This window comes from Notamacropus eugenii, chromosome 3, assembly GCF_028372415.1.
Source record: "Notamacropus eugenii isolate mMacEug1 chromosome 3, mMacEug1.pri_v2, whole genome shotgun sequence".
Lineage (NCBI taxonomy): Eukaryota > Metazoa > Chordata > Mammalia > Diprotodontia > Macropodidae > Notamacropus > Notamacropus eugenii.
The window spans coordinates 298,741,049-298,758,902 of NC_092874.1; the positions used below are offsets into that span (position 1 = coordinate 298,741,049).

At 50.9% G+C, this 17,854-nt stretch overlaps 2 protein-coding genes across 2 annotated transcripts; both read left to right on the forward strand.

Annotated features, from left to right (window-relative positions):
- Nucleotides 1–3,880: 3,880 nt before the first annotated feature.
- MIEF1 (mitochondrial elongation factor 1) lies at nucleotides 3,881–9,539 on the forward strand. Its single transcript, XM_072656193.1, has 4 exons — nucleotides 3,881–4,030; nucleotides 4,536–4,713; nucleotides 4,808–5,070; nucleotides 5,693–9,539. The coding sequence occupies exons 1-4, from the start codon at nucleotides 3,881–3,883 to the stop codon at nucleotides 6,497–6,499; spliced, it is 1,398 nt and encodes a 465-aa protein (XP_072512294.1). The 3' UTR covers nucleotides 6,500–9,539.
- Nucleotides 9,540–13,859: 4,320 nt separating this feature from the next.
- Nucleotides 13,860–15,788, forward strand: ATF4 (activating transcription factor 4). The gene is made up of 3 exons (XM_072656195.1): nucleotides 13,860–13,997; nucleotides 14,467–14,772; nucleotides 14,890–15,788. The coding sequence occupies exons 2-3, from the start codon at nucleotides 14,547–14,549 to the stop codon at nucleotides 15,702–15,704; spliced, it is 1,041 nt and encodes a 346-aa protein (XP_072512296.1). The 5' UTR covers nucleotides 13,860–13,997; nucleotides 14,467–14,546; the 3' UTR covers nucleotides 15,705–15,788.
- Nucleotides 15,789–17,854: the final 2,066 nt, after the last annotated feature.

Below are 17,854 nucleotides of genomic sequence, written 5' to 3' on the forward strand. Positions count from 1 at the left end.
AAGAACACCCCAAGACTGGAAGACCAGAAGAGTTTATAGAAAACAAATGGTGGGTTGGGAGGCAGGGAGGTGGGGATAGAATTGACTTTGGACTTGGGCACTTGGCATCCATGGACTGGCTGTGACATGGCAAACCCATGTCACATTCTCCTTTCTGGGTCTTAGCTTCATTATTCCATAAGATGGAGAGTGGTGTTTTGTAAATCATGTAAAAGTGAGTTCAGGGTCACACTACATCCATAGATCAGAACATAGTGACCTCCTAGCTATCTGTTTGGAGGGGGTGGGAGGGGTGGGGGGAGAAGTGCCTTTCAGATTAACAGAGCAGAGTACAGGTAGCATGGCCCAGTGGGAAGTACACAGCCTAGAGTCAGGGCCTGGTTTCACCACTTTATTAGCTGTGTGTAAGGTTTTGGGACAAGTCACTTAACCTCTGAGTGTCTGATTCCTGTAATGCCAAACTATGAGACTCCTCCTCTCTTGAGGGCTGGCTCTCTAATGTAATGCATTTTAATATATATTTCAGGGAAGGTCAGCAGGGAAAAGACTGCAGATTGGGATCAGGAGTGGAGCCTAGTCTCCTGGTTTCTTGTGTCGTCTTTAGGTGAAACACAAACTCAGTTCCGTTTCTGTGTCAGTAAAGTGGGGACAATGCCACTCATCCATCTGCAGCACTTGTGAGCCATGGTGGATGCAGCATTCCTTAGGGAGTTAGCTAGCATAATAGGACTGATTGTGCCGAATGTACTGCTGGCCAGATCCTGAGGCCCAGAGCCTAGTCCTTTGCTGGTACAGCAGAGTTTGTCCTATTTCCTGACTATATCTGTGTTGAAAGATGCCACCGTCCAAAGGAATTGTACTGATGATGTGAGCTTTCTTTCACTACTAACTCATATTCATGGACAAGTTGGAGAGCTGTCTGGAGGCCTGAGAGTAATTGACCATGGTCACTGGGCCAGTTATGTGCCAGAGGCGCGTGGATTCAGGTTTGCAGGTTGGCCCTGTGCTCTCCACCAAGCTTTGCCTCCATACCCACAGGCAGCTCAGAGAGACTGGGTCTCCCAGGAAGTTATTGCTCTGTGTGCCCCAAGGTCTGTCCTGGAAGCAGGGGCCACTTTGCCTTATGCTGAAATCACAGACACCTCCGTCCCCCTGCCTCCTCTAGGGGTTACTAGTAAGAGGGCTTACACCATCTCTGCAAAATGTCGATAACACTTGAGTACTGACTCTCACTGGGTTGATGGGGAGAAAGTGCTTTAAAGGTAACTCCTGCTTTGGGGACTTTGTTAACCTCCAAGCACTACTTAATCGGGAGCACTTTCCATGTACTTTGGCCTTCCGTGCTCCCCATCCCCCCATTGCTGCTCTCTGCTTCCTGCCCCCATCCCCTACTCCCTGAGGTTAGGTAATAGTAATGGGTAAAGGGTAAGTGTAGCCTCTAGCCCAGACTGAATCCCCTTGTAGTCAGGCCAGCCATGTTTACTGAAAATCTCCTGGGGAGGTGGCCCTTTATTCATCAGTGAAATTCCTGTATAAATAGAATATTTCTTAGTATTCTGCTGTTGCCCCTTTCAGCTTTGTCTTCCCCCGGTTTCAGTCTGTGTGTGGCCAGTAGCCATAGTCCCATTTTATGCCTGGAGAAACAGGTTAATTAACTTGCCTGAAATTACAGTGCCTTGCTTGGCCCTTCTCCAGATCTGTATCTGGAGGTTTTGGGTCACTGGTGTTTCCCAAGGTCATACAGCCTAACTTCTTCCTCCCTGGCTCCCCTTACAGCTCCATACTAATTCTTTGAGATAGTCCATAATAATTAGGAATCAATTCATTTGGACTCTGAAAGGGGGAATCTTGTTTTTGACTTTTCAGCTCTCCGGTTGACCTTGTGAAACTTCCTCTTTCAAGTCACCAGATGTTTGAAATCTTATCTAGCCCAAAGTTATAGGGGTGTTGCCCTTTGAGCAGGAAGGTCGGCCTGGTTTTAAGCTCAGGTCTGCATTAAAATTCAAGTGTCCCCAGGGCTTCTCTCATCTCAGTTAAAGGAGGGAGAAATGTATCCCAGAGGCTAAATCCTGGTGACTCGATGTTAGGAAGCTAACCTGTCACAAGACATGGGAAGGCTGGAGGATCTGTTGTTATCAGAGACCCTTTCCTCCTCAACCCCAGAAACTGGGACCAGGAGAATCTCTCCACTAGGTCTCTTTGTAGTTGGGGGACAGAGCCCCCCAATTATGGCATCTGTGTTTCCAGGATAAGACCCAGGCAGTGAGTACAGTGTTCTGGTGCTCTCTGTTAGAAATCTCACAAATGAGATTAGGATTTTTAGTTTGCAGGCAGTGAAAATTCAGACTTGGAAGCTATCGGTCATACTGTTACATACATTTTAGTTTGAATTGTCTAAGCAGGTTCCGTAAGGGGTGGAGAGGACTTGGAGGCGGAGTAACTATGGAAATTCCGCCTTACGGGGAAAGTTAAAAATAGCCCCAACCGACACCTGTCCTCCAGGCCATAGCCAGGAAGGCACGTGTTTGCAACTGCCTTCCCAGGCCTCCAGGCTCAGGCTCCATCCTGACCATTCAACTGAAGGAAGACCAGAATAAGGCCCTCTTCTCCTGTGGTGTGTGTCCTGGTTCTTACGTTGGGACGTTATGGGCCTTAAACTCTGGGAGAACAGTGCTGGCAGCCAGGAATTATAAGTGCTTACCATGTTCCTGTGCTAAGTGTACAAGCAACCCCCCCCCCCCCCCCCCCCCAAGGAGCTTATATTCTAATTTAAAGAATACTTGAGCAGCTGGAGTGGCAGTGATGGGAAGGCACCCCAGAGTTATTAACCAGGGTCAATGTGGATAATCAAAGTGCTTTTGGAGGCATTGTGGTGAGGAGTGAAAGATCCGCTAAAATGCCCATGAATGAGGTGCCCAGAGTGCTTCAGTGGTTCTTTTCTTGGTGCTGGCAGACAGCCGGGGGTCTGTGAGCCCCAGGAAGGACTTCAGCATGCAGGCTTATTTAGGAAGCATCTCAGTTGTGCCAAAGTAGTGACCAACATGTGGTGACCAGGGACTGGCCCTGGTGAACCCAGGGATCCTGGAGACGTGAGGCCTCTTCGATTCCAGAGGCTAAACTTGAATATCATAGAATTGGTTTCCTTTTCTAATTAAAACTCCAGCATAGTATCTCTGTGGAAGTATTTGCTTGGATCATTATCAACTGTACACATGGTTGTCCTCACCAGAGTGTTGCATATCATCTTTCTCACCCAAACACTTTTCCCCAAGAATAAGCATCTATGCTGTGAGTAGCAGAGAGGCTTCTTGGCATGCTTTCTCTTTTTTATGCTTCTTCCCCGTTTGACCCAATATTGCCTTCTGTGCCAGGGCAGTTGACCAGCCTATTCTCTGTTTCTTTATGAGAAGTAACCATGCAGCTCCTTACAGATGCAACCAGGATGCTTGGTGGAATGGGGTGGCCTACACCTCAGGAGACAAGAAAGGGTCTTCTGGGTATTAGATAAAAACTTTCATGTAAAGAAGGGGAGAGCTTTACTTCCTATCACAGATGTACTCATTCTCACCCCTACCCTCACCTTGTCAACTGTGTCATAAGGTCTACTTATCTCCCTCTGGAGCAGACAGGGTGAGGCAAGAGGCTTGGGCTTGCTGGTATCCGGATAGTGCCCATATGATCTGTTCAGAAGTCTAAGGACAGGCAGGAAGGAGGCAGCTGGCCCTCTAGGTTGGCCGTGACATGAGGTCAGGAGGGTGGCGGGAAGGTCTGAGCAGAAACAATAGCCTGGGTTGACTGGAGAGAACGCTGTCTTGACTGGTAAGTTGTCACTCACTGGCAGTTTTATGTGTTGTCTTCTGCTTTTACCTGCAGGGGAGCAATGGCAGGGACTGGTGAGCGCCAGGGAAAAAGCAAGAAGGAAGACAATGGCATTGGTACCGCCATCGATTTTGTGCTCTCCAATGCCCGGCTGGTGCTGGGGGTGGGCGGAGCTGCCATGCTGGGGATTGCTACCTTAGCTGTCAAACGGGTGAGTGAGGCTGATTAGAGGTGATGCTGGCACCAGGCAGAATCCAGGCTTCTCCCTATGGAGATTCAGATCCCTCCACAGCCTGGAGCTGCTTTGCTTTTCCAAACCTAGCACATACCCTGCCCTTGATAACAACAAATAGTAGGGACTCTCCTGAGCTCCCCTGTGTCCCACACCTAAGGGGTTCTCTCTGTTCTTTGCCTGCTAAATTCCTCTCCATCCTGAGAAATCCCTAGGATCCCCTGTGGTACTCTGTTCAGAATCTTTAATATGTGGTCATATATTATTGTGTCTTATGGTATCTGTTGGCATGTTGCTGCCCTAGAGTACAAGGACCACGAGGTTCCCTGAGGAATCCTATCCTTACTTTATTCACCCACAGTGTTTTAGCACACAGTAGGAATTTAAGTAAATGTTCAGACAAGTGAGGAATAGTGCAGGCTCTGATGAATGCCCTGGGTTGTTCACCCTCCTTTCTCACGTCTTGGTGGTGGGGGTGTTGTAGATGTATGACCGGGCCATCAGTGCCCCCAGCAGCCCCACTCGCCTGAGCCATTCAGGGAAAAGAAGCTGGGAGGAGCCGAGTTGGATGGGATCCTCACGGTTACTGCATCAGGACATGAAGACCAATTTGAGCAGGTCCCTGCAGACTCTGCCCACTGAGCCCTCAGCCTTTGACGCAGGTGAGAGTCGACCATGGATGGATCCCAGGGGAGAACAGGGTGGACCAGCATTGACAGGGGTTCTCATGTGGATTTTTTTTACCTTCCTTGGCAGATGGGTTCTGCCCCCCCAGACCCAAACCAGCCACCAAGAAGAGCCAGGTAGACTTGAAGAAGTCACGGCTCCGCCTGTCCCTACAGGAGAAGCTGTTTGCTTATTATCGGAACCGGGCAGCCATCCCCCCTGGTGAGCAGGCCCGGGCCAAGCAGGCTGCTGTGGACATATGTGCTGAGCTCCGGAGCTTCCTCCGAGCCAAGCTGCCAGACATGCCCCTGCGAGACATGTACCTGAGTGGCAGCCTTTATGATGACTTGCAGGTAATGGTCTTTTCACTGATGGAGCAGTTTCTGACCTTGTCCTGTTCTCTGATAATCCTGGTCATTCAGACCGAAGATGTCTCAGGCTTGGGAGAGAATAGAATCCTCTGCATCATAAGCCCTGCCTCTCCAGGACAGCATTATGACCTTCCCCATTCCCTTTTATTTGAGGGGAGCTTCCTTTTAAATCAGCATACCATTATTGGGTTTTTTGTGTGTAAAACCATGGGTTAGGCCCTGAGGAAGCTACCAAGGTAAGAGGGAGCTTCTGTATTTGTGTGTGCGCGGACAGTGGGGCTGACCTTGACTGCTCTAAGGGCTGAGTGGTGAGGGATACTCCCTCTGCTGTATCTGGTTCAGACAGAACCTTTGTTACACAGATAAGGCAAGGTCAGTAAGAAAGTTTGTAGGGTGAGGTTAGGAATGCCAGCACAGGCAGGACCTGAGACTCTGGAGTCTCCTCCAGAGTTCCCTAGTGTCCCCTTTGTGCCCTCTGGCATTCCACTGTTAGCAGGTAGGAGCAGTGGAGGCTGGTCTGGGCAGGAGGGAGTCAAGTTTCTTTGACTCTGTGTGGGACACGTTTCAGTATCACACCCTCTTCCCTGTGTGCTTTCTCTTGCAGGTCGTGACTGCTGACCACATTCAGCTCATCGTGCCTCTGGTCTTAGAGCAGAACCTGTGGTCCTGCATCCCTGGGGAGGACACCATCATGAACGTCCCTGGCTTCTTCCTGGTGCGGCGTGAGAACCCAGAGTACTTTCCCCGGGGCAGCAGTTACTGGGACCGCTGTGTGGTTGGTGGTTACCTCTCGCCCAAGGCTGTGGCAGAGACGTTTGAGAAGGTGGTGGCGGGCTCCATTAACTGGCCTGCCATTGGGTCCCTCTTGGACTGCGTGATCCGCCCAGCTCCACCCCCTGAGGCCTTGACCCTGGAAGTGCAGTATGAGCAAAACCGGCGCCTTGTCATTGACTTTCTGCCCTCAGTGACCCTGGGGGACACAGTCCTTGTGGCCAGGCCCCACCGGCTGGCCCAGTATGATAACTTGTGGAGGCTGAGCCTGCGGCCTGCAGAGACTGCCCGCCTCCGGGCATTGGACCAGGGTGACGGGGGCTGTCGAGCGCTGTGCCTCAAGATCCTTAAGGCTATATGCAAGTCCAGCCCGGCCTTGGGCCACCTCACTGCCAGTCAGCTCACAAATGTCATTCTCCACTTGGCCCAAGAGGAGACTGACTGGTCTCAGGACATGCTTGCTGACCGCTTTCTGCAGGCGCTCAGGGCCTTGATTGGCTACTTGGAGGCTGGAGTCCTGCCTAGTGCCCTGAACCCCAAGGTGAACCTATTTTCAGAGCTTACCCCTGGAGAAATAGATGAATTGGGGTACACTCTTTATTGCTCATTGTCTGAGCCAGAGGTCCTGTTGCAGACATAACGGAGGGGAAATCCGCAGTGGGTATTAGGTGGGCAGGCCTTGGGTATGCCTGCTCCGAGGTGGCCCCTCTTGGGTTCCTTGGTGCCTCCATTCTTGCTGGTCATCCATCACCTGCCAATTAGAATGGCCTTTTCTTGCCCTGCTCTTTTTTTTTCTCTCACTAAGCACTGTGCCCCCAGTTTTTTTTTCACTGCCCCTTCAGCAAGGCCAACTTCCTGAGTGCATCAGGAAGGGTGGGGAGCAAGGTGAGGGACCAAGCTGATAAGTTACTTGGTAACTTGTGTCAAGTTCACCCCTTCAGCTACCCAACCTGGCTCTACTTTCAGCCTCTTTTTGTGTGTCTCACTATTGCCTCTTTGTCCATCTGGTTTCTTTCTGCTCTGGTCTTAGAGCAGAACACGTCTGCTTGATCAGGATACTATCTCATAAGTGAATGTTGCTCTGTAGGATTGAGTGAATATTTATGAAATGCGTTCTGCATGGCCAGTGTGGATCTGGGGTCTGGGGTGCTGGGGCAGGCCCAGGAGCCACCCTCCTGACTATAGATTCAGAAGAAGGTAGGCAGGTTCTGTAGGGGTTGAAGGTGGGCCTGTGCCTCCTACCGCCTCTCTCATCTGACCAGGGAAAGATAAAGACCAGTCAGATGGATCTGGAAAGGCTAAGATCCTTGGATGGGAATGTTTGTTTGAGTCACCCATCCCTCTGGGAAGGGATGACTCTGGAAATCACGTTCCAGGTTCCCATTTGTGCTTTTCTCGAGGTACAGAGTGAACATTCTGCCTTAGTGCTCTGGTGGCCTGTGATAGCCATCTCTTCTATTGCTGTCCAAGGACAACCTCGTCACTTCTCTGGAGTTGAGCTTGTCCAAGAGGGAGTCAGAAGAGGCAGGACGGAGGGTCATAGGCAGCTCGGGCAGCTTCTTGGCCTTGCTAATCTGTAGCAGTCAAGTCGTGGCCAATGACAGTGGGTGGCTGGTGGGAGGAGACCAGACTGCTTGCTGACGTGCCTTCATAGGGGCACCCAGAGGACCCCTCCTGACTTCATGTTAGCGCTGCAGAGGCCAGGCCTGCCTCCTCGAAGCCTTCAGAGCCTGCCCTTGGAAGAGGGGCACCCTTTGTGCCAGAGGCTGCCAGAACGCATGAATGCCTTCCCTTTGTCATGTATGCCTGTCAGATAGCACCTAGGGGAGAAAGAAGGGCCTTAGAGGGCCAAATGAAGGGGGAAGGGAAAGAAGACTCTTCTTTCTCCCCTTGTTGCCCGCTGCTACAAATGTACTATTTATTGCAATGTAAAGTCATTCTGGGGCCGGGAGATGGGGGGAGGGTTTTAATACATATTGTCATTGTGTCTTACTGTTTTGTGTTTCTTTTTCTGTTTATGGTAAGGGGCTTTTGCTGGCCCTACCTCTGGCCCTCTTACCCAGTATTTTGTATTCCCACTGCCAAATCTGAGTATTTTGCTTCTGCTTTCTCTACCTCCCCACTCAATGAGATTCTTGTACAACTGGGTAACCATCTTTACCTTGTACTTGGGGTAAAATGTTCCACATGACACCAGGTCCTCAGCATCCTCCTGAATTTGTATATTTGTCACAGTCTAGGAAGTGAAGTTCTAGGGGCCCCTTCCCAGAATCCCCACCTCTTACCCTTCATTGCCTACTGAGAAGAGTGGGTGCTTTGACTTTTTGGAGGGGGAGGAGTTGGAAAGATGTCTGTGTGGGATTCTGATTGCTTCTGAGCGATGGGAAGGATGAGAATGCACCTTCCTCAGGGGACTGGAAAGATCCACCCAATAAGGTATTTGAAGTCTCCAGTTTCCCCTCTAGCCTGTGTCTCCAAATCAGCTGTACATTAGTAGCACCTCAGTATTAAATACAAAGCTTCAAAAACAAACCAAACCAGTAAAATCAGGTCCCAGGGTCTCTGGTGAAGTAAAGGCATTTCTCAAGAGGGGAAAAGTGTGTGTGAATGTGAACCGCTTCATCCATTTAGGAAGAATTATTCCAATATATCTTCAGATTCAGACAAGATGATCTTGCCGTACAGTCAGGTAATAGCCCATAGGATCAAAAAGAAAGTCTTTGGGTAATGGTTCTATTGGACACAAAGCTATTGACTGATGAAGGGGAGGGTAGAAGAATTCCAGGTTGAGGGGGGCCAAGGTACTGCTTTCCCTTCAGCAAGCCCCCACATCGGCTCTGTTTGCAGTAACAGCTGATCCTGGAAAAGTTCTTGGCTGGCACAAGCACCTCTCCTCTTGAACGAGTTTATTTGACCTGACTTCATGTCTCAGAAACCCAAATCAATGAGGTTTTGGGGTTCTGCCTTGGCCTAACCCCCAGAAATTTAGGGTAATAGTGGGCATTTCCCCCCAACCCATGTTTGTTTGAGGCATTTTTATCATTAAAGGAAAGAAGTAACTAGTACTTTCTAAGTCCATGCTCCTGATGAAAGGGTTGGCCACCATCTCCACTAGTCCCCTTACCTGCTCCTTTTGCTTCCTTTGCTGCTGCTTCATTGGGGAGAGCAAAGGTGCAGTGGGTCCTGGCAGGGGGGCTGGAAAACAATGGCCCTGGCCCTAAAATTGGCCTGCTAGAGAGACTGACTTTCCTTTCCTGGTTGGGAGTGGGACAGGCCAGACTAGGCTTCCCCAGCTTGAAGCAGATGCCCATCACTTCTCTGCCCTGAGGATTCAGCCCTTGCAAGACCTAGTGATAGCTGAGCAGAGAACCAGGACAGCAGGACGTAGGGTGCTGAAAATGTCTCCTCGGTCACCATCTCTGGAAGCTCATTTGCCCTGTGACCTGCAGGGCTTCTGACCAAGCTCACAAACTGCCTTTTGTTCTGTGGAGTGCAGTATATGCAGTCCTTGATCTACAAACACATCTGGGCTGGTTGGGGTTGGGGGGTGTCTGGGTAAGTGTTCTACTCAGTCCTGCCCAGCACCTTGTCTTTTCTCCTCCCTTCAAACATCAAGGCTAAGGGAGTTGATGACCTTTGAAAGAGTGGGAACGTAAAATAAAAACATTCTTTGCACCAGATTTGACTTTTGTGTTTGATGTAGATCAAACCTATTTTCTCCATGTCTGGAGGCTACTGGTATGGGTAGGGCAGGTTCCTCTGATCTCCCATCTGAGGGTCTTTCCTTTAACCCAAGGAGGTCTTCCTTCAGGACCAGGCAGTTGACTGTAGTGTCCCCATCCTTTCCCTTTGCAGCTTAAAAAGTGGCTTGGTAAGGAGTGTTGGGAGCCAAGGAGAGAACCCCTTTACTTGGCGATGTGCAGCATTAATTTTTGTAGGACTTTGCAGTAATTCAGAAAGATCACATGGTTCCTGTTCCCATGTTTCAGAATCTCTGTGTCTACATACAGAGTGGTTATTCTTCATGTACACACACACACACACACACACACACACCCACCCCCGGATTCTAAGGAGGGAAGACACATGTTGAATTGGACCAAGTATGGTTTCCTTGAAATGTCCCAGTGCAAAAACAACACCTCCTAGGCATGGACCTTTTCTCAGAATTACTCACAAGTGACCCAAATAAAACCCACAGATGTACAAAGGAAATCCCTGGACCCTAAGTTCAGAACAGGACCAGAAGATGCCCCCTCCCCCCCAAGCTGCCTACCAACTTGCTCCCTAATTGGGGATGGAAATTTCTCTTTCCCAGAAAAACTGATGAATAGACTACAGAAATCGGGACATTGCATGCAGCCATCCTCGGCCCCTTCCATTCCCTCCACCCCCATTGCCATTTTCACTCCAAATGAGCCGACTCCCTCTTTTGAGTACTGATATGAGACCACTGCAAATTGTTTAGAGCTGGAAGGGACCTTAGTCCTTATTTTACACATAAGGAAATGGAGGCCCAGAGGATGACTAGTCAATGTTACCTGCACAGGTGATATGACAAAGCCAGAATTTGTACCTGGAGCCATTAACCTTCCCCCTCTAGCACACAGTTTCCAAGTTGAAGTTGGTTCATAAGATTTAGAGCTGGGAGAGATTTGAGGTCATGGAGGTCCCCCCCTCCCATTTTATATCTAGTCACTGTAAGGAAACAAAAAGGCAGAATTTGAACTTAGGTCCCTTAACTATACAAGGGGTGATCAATGTCTTCAGTCTCATCTGCACTAACCCTTAGTTTAAGGCTTGACATATCCGTGGAGTCTCAATAAAGACCTAATTAAGGGGGATCTGGCATGGTTTCTTTCCCTTACTTCTTTTCAGTCTCAAGTGAAGGCAGGTACAGTCAGCTACTGTATTATATTATAAAGGGGTAGCAGGTCTAGGAAATGGGCCAGGAGGGATCATGGGCTTTTTGAACCAAAGGGGAACTTTGAGGTTACCTAGTTAAAACCACTCCCCCCACCCCACACATTTTAACAGTGACTACCATTGGTTCACCGGATTTGCAATCATCAGAGCCCACGTCATTGGGCAACAACAAACAGACCCAGAGAAGGTAGAGTGATTCTCCAGGATTCAGGGCTGGCAGGACCCTTGGAGGTCACGTGATCACCCAGAGGAGGAAGGTGACTTGTCAGTGTTGGGATCTGAACCCACCTCCTGGCTGAGATTCCATGCTGCTTCTAACTAGTGGAAAAAAATACTTTCCGAATCTGAGGGGAGGGGGAAGACCTGAGAGGTTGCCTAGGACCAGTTTTTCAGAGGAGAGAACTGATGCCCCCAAGGAATGAAGTGATGGCTCCAGATTATAGGTAGCAAGTGGCAGAGCAGAAATGGAAATCCAGGGTAGGTGCTCACCTGCCTGCACACCTGGTCTGGGTAAATCCCATCTACTCTCTCAGCCTCTGATTTCTTACTCTGTTCCAAGAGAGGGCAGTCTGCACACTCTAGGCAGGTGAATTTGACATGTTTCTGGTAAAGTTTGAGACATATGGAAGAGATGGGTCTGTGAATTCAGGCACCATTTCTCTAGTTTTCAGGAAAGTATTTTGACAGTCCTTCACACCATCCTCATGGACTAAAAGGAGAGAGATAATGGTGAGACTATATTTGGGGGATTTGGAAGGGGATGACTGATCCAATTGGAGGGAATAGTAACCCTAACCCTTTTAAGGCCCGAGGCTGATTATTTTTATCTGTGACCTGGATATCAGCAGATGCCAAAGCTAGCAATGAGCTGACGTGCTGAATGACAGAATGAGTCCCCAAAGACCTCAACAGCCTTGGATGATAGAACAAATCTAGTGAATTGCAATGAATAGGGATTAAAGTTAAGGCCCTACATTTGGACAACTGCACAAGGGCAGGATGGATGGCAGAGGCATGGCGAGACAGTTGCTGTGCAAACAGTATGGGCATTTTTGTAAGCAAGAGTCAACAGTAAGACACAGCTGCCTTTAAAAAAGCTCTTGGAAACAATGCATTTATTTAAGAGGTGCACCATGTTCAAGACCAGGGAGGGGAGTCCTGCCATCTTTCATTCTGTCAGCCTACACCTGGGGGATCCTGTTTGTTTCTAAAACTAGGACATTTGGCAAACTGGATTACATGCCAAACAAAGATCAGCTGGCAGGACCAGGGAGTGTTTAGCCTGAAAAAGAGGAGGGGATAGGGATGAGGGAGGGGGGAAGAAAAAGGAGATGTGATGGGCTGCCAGGGGAAGGGAGATCAAATTTGTTTTGGTGCCAGAGGGTGAGGAGAGGGAGGCAGATCTCAGCGCAACTCAAGGAAAACTTAGCAATTCTAGGCTCACAATCCCAGAGTTGGAAGAGCCCATCCATGGACATCCAGTCCAAGCCGCCCCAACCTCCTTCCAAGAGAGGATTCCCTCTGTTAGGGCACGAAGGCCCCGGATTTTTGTCCGTTTCTGTCCCCAGAGCTGCTCTGCGGTGTTTGGACGGCACCAACTTCGAATCTGCCTCCCTTCCCTCTCGGTTTCGTTCTAAAGGGACACCCCCTAAAACCTGTCCCTCCTAAGCTCGCTCTTCTAGTGCACCCCGACAAGGACCACCCCTCCCTCTCCCCACGTCTAACTTAAATGCCCCCCTGGAGTGCAACAGCTGTTTTTGGCCTTGGAATCAATGACTGGGTGGGGGTGGGAGTCTGTCACAACCCCCACCCCTGGGGATGCTTTCGAGTCAGCTGTCTAGACCAGCGGCCCTCCACTTGGCCCTTCTAGAGAAGCCGGTATTTTGGGACCGTGCCCCTGCGCCTGGACATTGATCTTTCTTCGCTTTCACCCAATGTGATCGATCAATCAATCAATCTTTCCAACCAGAGGTAGAAGAGCGCCTGGTGGGAGGACGTCCAATTCAGTCCATTAAGGGGGCAAGGAGCGTCCCTCCACCCCCACCCCGAAGGAGGGGCGCCTCAAACTAGAAGAGGCCGACCCGACGGGGTGAGCCGCCCCGCCCTTCTTGGGGGTCAGGAGAACCAGCCACCTCGGACCGCGTAGCGTGGAGGTCACTGGGCCTCAGTTTCTCCCCCTCCCCCCCGTAATAAATTCGGGAGCCGGGCCAGCCTAGGCCTCAGCCTCCCGTCTCCGGAGGGGGCGGGGCTTCGGCCCGAGCTTAGAAAGAAGGGGGTGGGGGATGGGAAATCCGGCTTCGAGGCCGCCCCAGGCCCTCAGAGCCTGCAGGGACCATGGGTAGCCTGCCGGTGGTGCCGGAACCCAGAACTAGCCAGGGCCTGACTGCGTGGGGGTGGGAGTGACTGTCGCCAGCCACCTGTCGGGCCCCTCCCCGCCGCCACGGCCCGCCCGACGCCATCCCCTTCCCGCGCCCGCCGCCTTCTTCCAAACCCGCCAGTCGTTGGACTCTGGACCAATGGGAGCTCGAGCTAGGGGTTGAGTCATCCCGCTGCGGCCAATCAGCGCTGTGGCCTCACCCACGCCCCTCTTTCTTCATCGAGTCTCGCGCGATTTCTGAGTTTCCTCGCGACTCCACATTGATGCAAACAACGCCGCATAGATTGTCACGCTCTACCTCCCAGCCACTCCCAGCCCCGCCCTCGTTCCCGGATGCTGGAGTGAAGCGACCGCGTCTTGGATTCTTCCGCAATCCGCTGGGGGGAGAAGGGAGGGGAGTTGTGAAAATAGTCCCTGACCTTCCGCCAGTTTGGGGGAGATTTTAAAAGGCATTTGTCTCTTCCCTTTCTTTGGCAGCCGAGAATCGTGACCGGAGCTGGAGGAAGAGAAGGGGACCGAGAGACATAGAGCGACGGAGGTCCGGGAGAGCGACCACGTGACGCCGGCGGAAGAATACCTAGGCAGGGGAGGCCGCTCGCGTCACTGGTAGCGCGCAGTATAAGACGCTGGAGGCCGGCGCGGCCGCCATTTTCACGCCCGCCCAAGCAGAGACTCAGTGGTTCCCGTGCTGCTCGGCTCGGCCCGACCCTCGCCATCCCCGACGCCCGCCATGGCGTTCTAGAGGCGGCAGCGCCTGCGGCAGCATCGGCCCTTGCAGCGGCGGCGGCAGCAGCTCCGGGCTCTGCAGCGGCAAACTCGAGCGCGAAGCCATGGCGTGAGTGGGGGGGAGGGGGAGCGGCCGCGGGAGGTGGGCCTCGGGCTTCCCGGGCTTGGTTTGGCTGTCTGTTCCGTACGTGTCGGACTAACGAAACAGGTCGCGCTGTTGTCTGTCTCTAAACCCGTTTTGGGGGAAAAGTGCGCAGTCCCGACCTCCCCCATGCAAAGCGTCCGTGCCGCCCCCCTTCGGGGGAGAACGAGCCCCCTCTTGTGACGGGAGGGGCTGGCGCGGGCGCGCTGCCAGCGCCAAACGTGGCAGGGAGGGCGCTCCAAGGAGACAAGATGGCCGGCGCTTCCGCGCGGGGGTCGGAGGGGGGCCGCGGGGCGGGGCGTGAGTCACTCTGGCCGGCGGGGGCGGGGCGGCGCCTCGAGCCGTACATGGACTGCGGGCGGAAGTGGGGCCCCGCCCGCCCTCGGGGAGGGGGATGGGCGGCGGGGGTCTCACGGCTCGCGCCCGGCTCTTGCAGGCTTTCCAAGGCCTCCAGCAGCAGCATTGCTGTCAGCCGAGACTCCTCTGCCTTCCTCCAACTGACGAAAGCCCCGCAGCATGACGGACATGAGCTTCCTCAACAGCGACCTGTGGTTGGGGGACTTGCTGTCCCCCTTGAGCCAGTCGGGTTCGGCGGTTGAGGAAAGCCTGAGCCCCTTCGATGACTACCTGGAGGAGGCCAAGCCCTTCAAATCGCATGGGCTCCCCAGCGACCAGGCTAAGGCAGTCTCTCCCGATTGGCTGGCTGTGGATGGTGTGGTCAACGCCACAGACTACGGCAAGGGTAAGAGTGGGGTGGGGGGCGGGGCCGTGGGCGGAGGCTGCCCGCCCCCCTGCTCGCTGCGGCTCGTGGTCCCACCTGGTCACCGCTCACAGGGTCACGGGCTGCTTTGTCTTGCAGAGGATGCCTTCTCCGGCATGGATTGGATGGTGGAGAAAATGGATCTGAAGGAGTTTGATTTCGATGCCTTGTTGGGTATGGATGACCTAGAATCCACCTGCTCTGAGCTCATTGCCACGTTGGAAGACTCATGTGATCTGTTTGACCCCTTGGCCTCTACTAACAAAGATTCCCCTTCAACAGTCAGTTCAATTGGCCAGTTCCCCGAAACTCTACTTGAACCTGATCATGTCACCCCCCTCACCTCCCATCCGTCTTTTCCCTTTTCTGTAATGGCCCTGATCTCCACGCCAGACCATTCTTTTAGTTTAGAACTAGGTAGTGAAGTGGATGTCTTGGAAGGAGACAGAAAGTCAGAAGCTGTTTATGGGGTGATGCCTAAGGACATCAAAGAGGAAGAACCCCCTTCAGATAATGACAGTGGAATTGGGACCTGTACCAGCCCCGAGTCCTACCTAGGCTCTCCCCAGCATAGCCCCTCCACTAACATGGGTTTACTGACTGAGAGCCAGCTCTCTTCAGATGCCACATTTCTCTCAGCCCGCCTGAAACCATACGACCGTCCCCTTGAGGACAAGAAAGAGAAAAAGGTAGATAAAAAACTAAAGAAAATGGAACAGAATAAAACTGCTGCCACGAGATACAGGCAGAAAAAGCGGGCAGAGCAGGAGGCCTTATCTGGGGAGTGCAGAGAGCTAGAACAAAAGAATGAGGCTTTGAAGGAGAAAGCAGATGCCCTTAGCAAAGAGATTCAGTATTTGAAGGATTTGATAGAAGAGGTCAGGAAAGCCAAGGAAAAGAGGAAAAGTCCCTAAGTTGTTGGGTAGTCATGTACTTTGTGTGTATATAGGAGTCTTGTGCTGTCTTACTCAATAAATTATTTTGTAGTAAAAGTGCAACTTGGTAGTTTTAATGTGCTTCATCAGAAGGCTGGACTCTGAAAACGCTTTTGAGAGGGCAAATTTTAGTTGGAGGAGGGAACCAACACAAGGTACCCTAGATCAGCTGGAGGTTGGGAACAAATCTGAAGGACAACACAATAATGAGAAAACTTCAGGGCCCTGGAAATGACGCCTGTGTCCCTGGGTATCCAAAATACTGAACCTACAGAAAAGGGAACGTCAGGAATCTTTACCCGTAATTTGTACGTAGAGTAAGGAGAGAAGCGTGTCTGCTCATAAGCTTGAGATTCTTTGTGAGACTGGGCAAGTTAAATTACTATGAGCCATAAATTTATTACTCCAACCCTAGCACTGTGTGGAAGGGGGTCCATAGTTTGAAAGTCAGGGATCTGTCTTCCCATTTAGCTTCATAGGGCAATCCATCTTGGCCAGTCAACTCTTCCCATCCTGGCAAGTGGACTTGCCCCTACGTTTGGATGGGGGTTTTGAGGAGCCCATGATAGCTGTCATCAGATAGTGGTCCCAGCATTAAATCTCAGAAATGAATGAGGCTTGAGAGATAAGCCATAAAAGCATGCTTGCTATCGAGCCATCCTTGCGTCAGGGAAGGGAGTCAAGAAGAAACAGATGGAAAGGGAATGATACCAAGGGTAAGAACGAAGAACGTCATCTTTTGGTCGTAGAGACTGCCAGCGGAACAACGGGAGGTAAGGATGGATGGCAGGAAGGGCAAACATTCGTTCTAGTTCTCCCCCTGCCTCCCAAAAGGAAGAGAATGACGAGTTGCCCCAAGAACAGTGAGTGCATGTTCCCAAGAGGCATTTAGCTAAGCTATGTGTGCCTTTTGTCAAGAACGGCTACTTCCTTTCTTTTTGACCCAGGTCACCAAACCTGGCAGACAGAATGCACTATGGAGACCAATTGGAGACTGTAGCAAAACCTTTGATTAGATGGAGGCATGTGGGCTTAGATGATAAGATAATAAAAGTCAGTAGGTTTGGAACTGAGTTAACAGCTAAGCTCATTAAAGGTTCTAAGTTAAGAATCAGGGCCTGGTCACCTGGGGATGTTTTCCTTTCTAACATTTAACGTTTCTATTAAAGCCTTAAATAGCTGATACTATGCTTATCAGATGTGCTGGTAATTGAAGCTGGGAGGGAAAACTGACAGGTAGGTGCCCTCCCAGGACACCAAAAAAAAAAATGTCAACAGGCTAGAACATTGGGTTGAATTTAATAAAATAAAATGTAGTAGGGATAAATATGAACTCATGTCCAAAAACTGAATTCAGTATAACTTAAAAAAAAATCAAAAGGATGAGTTTTTAAGGGGTTGCAAGTTGAGTGGATCAGCCATGTGATGTGGTTCAGCACAGTCCGGAGAAAACTTGGGGAGGGGGTAGCTATAGTCACAATTGTGGAATGATTCAACTCATCAGCTCAGAATCAGAAGGCAAATTCAAGCTGGACATCAGAAAACGCTCCTGTCAGGTGTCCAGAAATGGAATGGGACTTATTGGGAAAGTGACCACTCTTCCCTGCTTCCAGGTCCTTTGCTGTGTCTGCTGTGGTGAGGATTCCTTTTCAGATATGGTCTAGACAGTCATGTCCAAACCTGAAATTCCATGTTTCTGTGAAATGAACAGGAGTCAGCACATTTTGACTCAGGCCTAAAATTTTTTCTGGTTCCCTGAGGACCTCCATGTCCAAAGAGCTAATTAATTAGCAGGTGAGAAATCATTTTATTGGATCCAAACCATAGAATGTGAACTTTCTTTCTGTGCCACCCCCTGAAAAAGCTAGAAGGGAAGGGGAAGGCTCATGCTTGCCCCCAGGAACTCTGACCATTCCCAGAAGCAGCCCCTCAGGAAATGCACTCCTCAGCGAACTTGGATAAGCTTGTGTTCCCCAGAACAGCCTCCCTGGGGCTCAGAGGGCAGGTCACAGTTAGCTGGGACTCAGCCCTGGGCATTTATTTTGAACTAGTTTTAAATTTGTATTGACTTTTTAACATTACTTTCATGTCTCAGTGAAGGTGTAGGCCACCCCTGGCCCAATGAGCCA

Excerpts from the sequence above, each read along its gene's own strand:
- MIEF1 (XM_072656193.1), top strand. The coding sequence starts at position 3,881 with ATGGCAGGGACTGGTGAGCGCCAGGGAAAAAGCAAGAAGGAAGACAAT. Across the intron at positions 4,031-4,535 it reads CTACCTTAGCTGTCAAACGG|ATGTATGACCGGGCCATCAG; the intron begins GTGAGTGAGGCT and ends GGGGTGTTGTAG. Across the intron at positions 5,071-5,692 it reads GCCTTTATGATGACTTGCAG|GTCGTGACTGCTGACCACAT; the intron begins GTAATGGTCTTT and ends TTTCTCTTGCAG.
- ATF4 (XM_072656195.1), top strand. The coding sequence starts at position 14,547 with ATGACGGACATGAGCTTCCTCAACAGCGACCTGTGGTTGGGGGACTTG. Across the intron at positions 14,773-14,889 it reads CGCCACAGACTACGGCAAGG|AGGATGCCTTCTCCGGCATG; the intron begins GTAAGAGTGGGG and ends TTTGTCTTGCAG.